This window comes from Eulemur rufifrons, chromosome 2 (assembly GCF_041146395.1).
Source record: "Eulemur rufifrons isolate Redbay chromosome 2, OSU_ERuf_1, whole genome shotgun sequence".
Lineage (NCBI taxonomy): Eukaryota > Metazoa > Chordata > Mammalia > Primates > Lemuridae > Eulemur > Eulemur rufifrons.
Genome location: NC_090984.1, coordinates 72,082,527 through 72,091,540, shown reverse-complemented (window position 1 = coordinate 72,091,540; position 9,014 = coordinate 72,082,527). Strand labels below are relative to the sequence as shown.

At 49.1% G+C, this 9,014-nt stretch overlaps 1 protein-coding gene across 1 annotated transcript; it reads left to right on the top strand.

Moving 5' to 3' along the window:
• The first annotated feature begins 2,595 nt into the window (after positions 1-2,595).
• On the top strand, positions 2,596-8,558 carry FOXA1 (forkhead box A1). Its single transcript, XM_069464398.1, has 2 exons — positions 2,596-3,062; positions 5,417-8,558. Exons 1-2 carry the CDS (start codon positions 2,991-2,993, stop codon positions 6,758-6,760), a joined length of 1,416 nt encoding a protein of 471 aa, XP_069320499.1. The 5' UTR covers positions 2,596-2,990; the 3' UTR covers positions 6,761-8,558.
• Positions 8,559-9,014: the final 456 nt, after the last annotated feature.

Below are 9,014 nucleotides of genomic sequence, written 5' to 3'. Positions count from 1 at the left end.
CACTAGAACCTCACCTCTTGAATTTGTTAGGTGTCTTAGAATGACCCCACTGAGATGGAGAGAGGCTGGAAGCTAACCGAACTGCCATCGCTCCTTCATCCAAGCCTCAGGCTCTATAAACCGAAATCCCTGCTGCGGAATGCGTGTGGGGGTCAATGCAGTCTTGCCTGACAATGCTACCTGCAGACGCCTGCAGAAGAATTCAGCGTTTCCTCTCCACGACAGGAGGCGCTGTGTTCGTGGGAATCTCCTGAGCCCCAGACCCAGGAACCCCCAAGCTGGATCAAGGATTTGAAGCTGGTAGAGTTCACACTGCACTACCAGTCTTGGGTTTTTTAAAGAAGCCTGGAAGAAATTTCGCTTTGGCCATCAGGCTATGAACACTGAACTTTTTTTTTTTTTTTTTTTTTTTAAGATGAGACCTAATAGATTTGGGAAATGTGTTAAAAGAATAATATTTGATATTTTCATTGACCCCCTTTAAGGTGACAGCGTTTTTTCCCCCTAAAAAGCACTGGCTTCTTGTGCACTATAAAAGCTGTTACTAAATTGTTACTATCCATAGAAAATACCCTAGTCTTGCTCGACGTTGCTGAAGAGCCAAGAGGGCGTTGGAGAGTCACCTCGGGAAGGAACAAGGAAGCTCACTAGCACTGAAAGTCCCCCATCAGGCCCAGGAAGCTAAGCATCCGTGTACTTGACAAATGGAACTCAAGCCTTACTGCTGATGGGAACTTTGCACAAAAGAATTAATTTCTGACACACATTCGCAGATACATTTACACAAACTGATGGAACGACTGGCAGTCACAAAAAAGGCTGTGTTGGGGAGAGTGCCTGCTTTGTTGCGTTCCAGGTGGATTTAATTTCGTTCTCATTCTTTTCCTTACAATGTGATGTCCCCCCCCTTTTTAAAGGGAATTGTAATCCAATGCTTTTATCTTTTTTATTTCCTTAACTGCACATCTTCACCCTCTCTACTCCCTGCTGATTTAAGAGATTTGTTTGATTCAAGGATTTAACATGATTCTATTGCCAGATTTCAAGGAAGAGAGATTTAAAAGAACAAAGCAGAGGGGGAAAAATAAGGTATCTGTTTGAAAGACAAGCTAAAACACATTTCTTAAAATGAGATTAATAACATTTAAAAAAGCTTTAAAAAAACAAGAATATTTTGCAGATTCTTAGCAACTTGAGAAGATTTGTATTTTACTGCTACTTAAGGAAACCTAGTGGTTCTACAGGCGGTACAACATACATGGTCACCCAAACACTCAGAAACACATGGTCACATTCACTCAGAAACACAGTCACACATGCTCAGAAACACACGCACCATCTCCCAACCTATCACCAACTCACTGCCTATCACTCAGCTATTTCAGTTGGTCTGTCTCCCCAGGACATGTGGGCAGTCTGCTACCTAGAGTCTCATAGGAGTCAAGAGGCTTTGCGTAGGGGAGAATTTCCCACCGGCGGCCGGGACCGATTAGGAACCGAGGGAGCCCCATAGATCCTAGCACGGCCTCTTCAGGTCAGAGACCCAACCAGGCACCAACGCTTGTGCCTGGCACCTCTTCAGCAGTGCAGATGCATTCCCGAGCCAGGCCTTTGCTCTCCCAGCTAACGCGCGTGTTTAGGGAGATGCCCCTCCCCCTGACCTTTCCCTATCAGAAACCAGACGGTCGCCACCAGCCTAGTCCCCGAGGCTGCTGAAGGGGGGCGGGAGGAGGAGCCCGGCAGAGGGAGGACGCCCGACTTGGGTCCTGCCCTATCACACAGACATCTGCTCTTAGTTTCTTCCTCTTTATGATCGCTACAGATGACAAGGCGAGTGGAGCGGACCGAGGCGGAAAAAAAAAAAAACTTATGTCATAAAGATATAAAACGGTGCTGTGACTCACCTGCTCTTAGCCGCAGGTACGAGTTTCGTGGCAGCGCCTCCGCTCTGCTAGCCAGGAGCCCGGGTTGGCCTAACGTCACTCGGCTAGGCTGACTCAGATGACCGGGTTTCTAGTGACGAAGCAAAAGTGGGGCCTTTTCTCTTTTCTAGTCTGAAGCCCAAGCAGGAAAGAAAAGAAAAAAAAAAAAAAAAAAAAGTCTGTATTCTCCAGTCTCCCAGAGTTGAACTTTGGGTCAGGAATCGGGAGGGAGGGGGCAGAGAGCAGGCAGAAGAGCAAGAGGTGCGCGGGACTGGGCCGCAGCCCAGCTCCAGAGGGTGGTGAGTGCCTCTGGGGAGGTACCCCGGGGTCATTTGGTCCGCACGGTCTCTAAGCCCAGGCTCCGATGCCACCGCCCCCGGCCTTCTTTCCCCTCACGGTACCCATGCAGAGCCCTGGCCTGCCCGCCCGGCCCCGCCTATTTTTCTTTTTTCTTTTTCCAAAGGGGGTTACACCCCTCCACCCCATTTCCCTCTTTCCCTAGCTTCTGGGCTTAAACCAATTACACTGCTTTGCAAACAAAGTGAGGGCCGGGTTTGGGGGGAGGGGGTTTAGTGGGAGGGGGCGCGGGGGGCGCGCGCAGCGGCGGCGCGGCGGGGCGGGAGGCGCGGCGGCTGGACTGGCGGGCGGCCGCCTCGCAGGTGCACCTCGGGCTTTGTAGGTGCGAGCGTCTTTGTGCGGCGGACAAATGGGGAGAGGACGAGGAGGTGGGCACTCGAGCGACGTAAGATCCACATCAGCTCAACTGCACTCGCCTCGCAGAGGCCGCCCGCTCACTTCCCGCGGAGGCGCTCCCCGGCGCCGGGCTCCGCGGCAGCCGCCTGCCCCCGGCGCTGCCCCCGGCGCTGCCCCCGCCCGCCGCGCCGCCACCAACGCCGCGCACGCCGCGCCCCGCAGCGCCCGGCTTCCTCTTGGCTGGGGTGGCGTTGGGCCCGCGCGGGCGCTCGGGTGACTGCAGCTACTCGGCTCCCCTCCCCCCGCCACGCGCCGCGCGGCCGCCCGTCGCTTCGCACAGGGCTGGATGGTTGCATCGGGCAGGGTGGCTCCAGGATGTTAGGGACTGTGAAGATGGAAGGGCATGAGAGCAGCGACTGGAACAGCTACTACGCGGACACGCAGGAGGTGAGAGGCGAGCAGCCGGCGGGGCGCTCCTGGAGCCCGCGCCAGGGGAGCCCAGGGAGAGGTGGGCGCAGAGCAGGACGGGCGGGGCGGGCTGGGGTCGCCTTCCCGGTGCCACTGTTGCCCGCCTGCCGGTGTGGCCCTGGCCTTGGCCGGGCCTCGGAGCCGGAACCACTGCCCTTCTCTTCTCCGACTGTCGCAGCAGGGGAGAGAGTTTTAGAAAACTCCGGGCTTTGAAAACACCCGCTCTAGGAAGCACTTGCCTCTTCCCTGCCGAGAGCGGGAGCCAGAGCCTGGCCCGGGGTTCGGCGGGTTGGCGGGCGCCGGCATGAGTTTGGAAGCAACTCTGAGAAAGCCAGAGCACTCCTGCAGGGTGGCCTCTTCGTCCCGCCGTTTAATACGCAGACGTCTTCTGATGAAAGCGCTCTGCCGCTAAGTTGAGTGTCTTAATAGTGAAACGATTTCTAAATTTTATAAAACTTGTTCTTGAAAAGCCCTGTTTGGGGAAAAGTATGCTCATTCGTCTCTAGAACCGCTGGGTGGCGCTGGTGCGACCAGAATCTTCTCTCAGAACTTGGGGCCGAGAACCTGTTTCTCTCCATTGTCCCCTTGGTTCACAGGGTTTGTTTTACAATGTGCACAAAAGGATTACAAGGAAAACCAGGTACAGGCAGGACTACCCCCTATTAAAAGTATTTTTCTGGAAACAGCTGGCGATTCCCCCCAAAAGTTTAATTACTGTTACTGAGAACGCTTATTGAAACTGCTTCGGATAATATTGGGAAGAGGAAAATAAAATAAACCCCAAAGTAAAAAATACTTTGAGACATACAAAGAAAAATTATAGAATCAGGAAATATTTTTATGGTAACTAATTTATTTAGATTTATATATTCACAAATTTACTTCTGAGTTTATTTGCATATGATGGCTCACAGGGTGTTCCTATTTAAATCTATTTGTTCATCTCTTATGTTTTCAAACGGAGTTATATTTGCTGATCGAAATAAATTAAGGACATCATTATTTTTTATTAAATTATCAGAAAAGTAATTTTAACATATCTGAGCTCTGTATTTTTAAAATACTGTACCTAATGCATTCCCAAATTGCTGTTGATAAAGGTTTCCACTTGGTGATTTTAAAAGGAACTCAGGGCTCTCCCAGAGGTTTAATTCTGACGCAGTCATCTGGACCCATCAGTCAATACCCCTAAGGAAAGAGCTTTCTTACATATTAAAGCTGAGAGTAAGCAGAATAGCATTAAGAGAAAATAAGTAATAGTTTGATTTTGGAATTTGAAATTATTCTAAACTACTCATGTAGTTTCAAAGGCCAGGCTTTGAAATGATCAGCAGCAACACATCAGTATGTGAAAAAAAAAATAGATGATTATTTCAACGAATTGTTAACAAATTTTCAAACGTTAAGGGACTGCAAATCAGTAACAGAATGAGTGCACGTTTTTGACTGAATTGTAGAGGTGTACACGTAAAGTCACGCTAAAGTTAAATGTATGTAGCACATTGATACTACTATGCGCTCCTCTTCTGCGACAGATCTATTTTTAGTTTTGTTTTTCCAAAACTTATTTAACTTATGAGTTTGCTTCCCTTTAATATTACAGTTTCTACAAGTAGGTGAAAAACACTACTTTTAAATAAACAACAAAAACTCATCACTTGTCAAAAACGTGTGAGACAATAAAGCCAGTTGCTGGGAAATGAATGATTCCGGAGGTCCTATGGCCATAGATGATTTGTTCTATCAGGGAGAGTTTCATTAACAGCCATCTAGCACAACTGAGACCGTTGTGTGGTCAGCTGGGCCTGGCAGCCTCTGTGGAGGTGGACTCGGAGCTGGTGCCGTGTGGTCTGCTCAGCGGGCCTGCGCTGCGGAACCCACTGCACCCTTAGTGGTGATGTGAATAAGCAGAGGGTCAGAGATTAATTCTATTTTCGGAGTTTTGAAGACGATTTGCCCCCAAAGGGCGCTTTGCCCAGGCTGGTTGGGGTGGAGACTTGGGATACCTCCTGGCGTGGATGGAGGAGGCGATGAAGGGGACCTGGAAGTCAGCCCCTGTGCCTGGCGTGTAAGGCGATTACACATCTTCCCGGGGACATGTTTTCTGTGAGCGCTTATCTTTCATGCCTGCCGAGCTAGGATTTTCCCCCTGCCGGCAAGACATCTTTGCTTGGTCTGGGGAAGGCGCCACCAGTTTGCCCAGGGTGGGGGTATCCCGTGCTTTGCAGAAATGCTCTCCACTTGCCCCCGGGTTCGCCCCCGGCCGGCCGCCCTGCTGCGCCCACTGCTAACCCCGCCCTTCGGGGCCTCTTCACTCGCTGTCTCTGCTCCAGGCCTACTCCTCCGTCCCAGTCAGCAACATGAACTCGGGCCTGGGCTCCATGAACTCCATGAACACCTACATGACCATGAACACCATGACCACGAGCGGCAACATGACCCCGGCTTCCTTCAACATGTCCTACGCCAACCCCGGCCTGGGGGCCGGCCTGAGTCCTGGCGCAGTGGCTGGCATGCCAGGGGGCTCGGCGGGCGCCATGAACAGCATGACGGCGGCGGGCGTGACAGCCATGGGGACGGCACTAAGCCCAGGCGGCATGGGCGCCATGGGCGCTCAGCCGGCGGCCTCCATGAACGGCCTGGGCCCCTACGCGGCTGCCATGAACCCGTGCATGAGCCCCATGGCGTACGCGCCGTCCAACCTGGGCCGCAGCCGCGCGGGCGGCGGTAGCGACGCCAAGACGTTCAAGCGCAGCTACCCGCACGCCAAGCCGCCCTATTCCTACATCTCGCTCATCACCATGGCCATCCAGCAGGCGCCCAGCAAGATGCTCACGCTGAGCGAGATCTACCAGTGGATCATGGACCTTTTCCCCTATTACCGGCAGAACCAGCAGCGCTGGCAAAACTCCATCCGCCACTCGCTCTCCTTCAATGACTGCTTCGTCAAGGTGGCGCGCTCCCCGGACAAGCCAGGCAAGGGCTCCTACTGGACGCTGCACCCGGACTCCGGCAACATGTTCGAGAACGGCTGCTACTTGCGCCGCCAGAAGCGCTTCAAATGCGAGAAGCAGCCCGGGGCTGGCGGCGGCGGAGGGGGTGGGAGTGGGGGTGGCGGGGCCAAGGGCGGCCCTGAGAGTCGCAAGGACCCCTCAGGCGCCGCCAACCCCAGCGCTGACTCGCCTCTTCATCGGGGCGTGCACGGTAAGGCGGGCCAGCTAGAGGGCGCGCCGGCCCCCGGGCCCGCCGCCAGCCCCCAGACTCTGGACCACAGTGGGGCTACGGCGACAGGGGGCGCCTCGGAGTTGAAGACGCCAGCCTCGTCTGCGCCCCCCATAAGTTCCGGGCCCGGGGCGCTGGCATCAGTGCCCCCCTCTCACCCGGCACATGGCCTGGCACCCCACGAGTCCCAGCTGCACCTGAAAGGGGATCCCCACTACTCCTTCAACCACCCCTTCTCTATCAACAACCTCATGTCCTCCTCGGAGCAGCAGCACAAGCTGGACTTCAAGGCATACGAGCAGGCACTGCAGTACTCGCCCTACGGCGCCACGTTGCCTGCCAGCTTGCCTCTCGGCAGCGCCTCGGTGGCCACCAGGAGCCCCATCGAGCCCTCAGCCCTGGAGCCGGCCTACTACCAAGGTGTGTATTCCAGACCCGTCCTAAACACTTCCTAGCTCCTGGGACTAGGGGTTTGTCTGGCATGGCCATGCTGGTAGCAGGAGAGAAAAAAGTCAACAGCAAACAAAACCACATATATCAAACCAATAACAGCATAATAAAATCCTAACACCTATTTTTATTTCGTTTTTCGTGCACAATCTTTCCCCCAGTGCAAAGGACTGTTACTTTATTATTGTATTCAAAACTTGTGTATTATTACAAAGACAACCAACCCCAAACCAACATTTTTTTTCCTGTGAAGTTTAATGAACCACAAGTGTATATATAAAATCCTCCTCCTTCCTTGCCCCCCTTTCTTTCTTCCCTCTTTCCCCTCCAGACCACATTCTAGTCTGTGCAGGTTTTATTTAACAAAAAAAGAAAAAAAAAAAAAGGAGATGGTCAAGTTTGTAAAATATTTGTTTGTGCTTTTTCCCCTCCTTACCTGATGCACCCCCACAAGTTTACAGGTCTGTGGCAATACTCTTAACCATAAGAATTGAAATGGTGAAGAAACAAGTAGACATTGGGCTCTTAAAAGTATTGAGAGACAATACTGCTGTTATGCAGCAAGACATAAATAGACTATAAACATCAGAGCCATTTGTTTTTCAGTTTACATTTCTGATACATTCAGATAGCAGATGTCTTTAAATGAAATACATATATGTACAATTATGCACATGCTCAGATATGTAGACATCCTCCATATATTTACATAACATATAGAAGTAATAGGTGATATACATGCTACATTTTCAAGAGTTGCCTGACCAAGAAGTTACAAGGACCCCAACCCTCTTGTCCTCTTTATCCACATATGGACCTGGGAATCAATTCCTCAGGAATGCCCTCCTCAAGAACTCTGCTCCTTGCTTTGCAGAGTGCCATGGTCATGTCATTCTGAGGTCACATAACATGTATAAAATTAGCTTCTATCTGTGTATGCCATTTAAAGAATATTTTTTTCCAGGAAACAAGGGAATATTACAATGTTGGAGGAGAGATAAGTTATAGGGAGCTGTATTTCAAAATTTGGTCCAAGATTCCAAAATCCTATTGATTGTGGCCATTTTAATTATTGCCATCGTGTGCTTGTTTCATCCAGTGTTAATGCACTTTCCACAGTTGGACATGGTATTAGTATAGCCAGACAGGTTTCATTATTATTCCTCTTTGCTTTTTCAATGTTAATTTATTGCATGGTTTATTCTTTTTCTTTACAGCTGAAATTGCTTTAAATGATGGTTAAAATTACAAATTAAAATGTTAATTTTATCATGTGATTGTAATTAAAATATTTTGATTTAAATAACAAAAATAATACCAGATTTTAAGTGTTGGAAATGTTCTTGATCATTTGCAGTTAAGGACTTTAAATAAATCAAATGTTAACAAAAAAGGATTTCTGTTATTTTCCCTCACTTAAATCCAAAATGGATATTTTCAAATTTTGGAAATGAATATAAATGACAAAAAGGAAAATAATCTAAAACAATTGTTTTGTCTATGATTTTAATCAACATGTAGCTAGTAAAAGCAGTGAAAGAAAGTGAATGAAAATGGATAGATAAATTGATTTAATATTTCAAGAATTGAGATTTTAAAGATTCTATATTCCCAGTAATGTTTACTTCATTTTTTAAACATAGGCTTAAGCCTTCCACGTTTCCTTGGAGTCTTTCCATCCACTACAAAATCAAATGTTGTTAATTTACCTTTCCCCCTTCTCCAACGTATCATTTTTCCTTTACCTGAGAAGTATTTGAGTGAGAATAAAATACCAGCTGTGGTTGATAAAGTTGTCTACAACAGAGATGCCCGAGCCCTCTTCTCATTAAAAGAGAAACAAAACTTAGCCATCATAGTAGCTTTGGAGGGGGTGGGAGGAGGGGAGTTAATTTACTCCTGCAAGGGAAGCTTGTACCACCAGGACATTTCAGGGTAGCTGCTATTTTGTATTTTGTGAAGATATTTTTAAAAATATTGTTTCTAAAAATATTGTTCCTAGGAGCTTAAAACTGATTATTTGTTTGCCTTCTAAGAAGCTTTCAAATGCAACTTCACACCCCATAGTTCTTGGGATCACGAAATCATTAATCTCCTTTGATAGTAGCCTCACTTTCCAGTCCACCTATTTCTTTGTAAGTCTTGTTCGGATTGACATCAACAATAACAACACCAGCCCAAGCAGAGGCTGGACTGCCTGATCCCTTGTGTAAGAACTCCATCCTCACCAGGGCTTGAACTTGGGCAGCCTTTACTTTG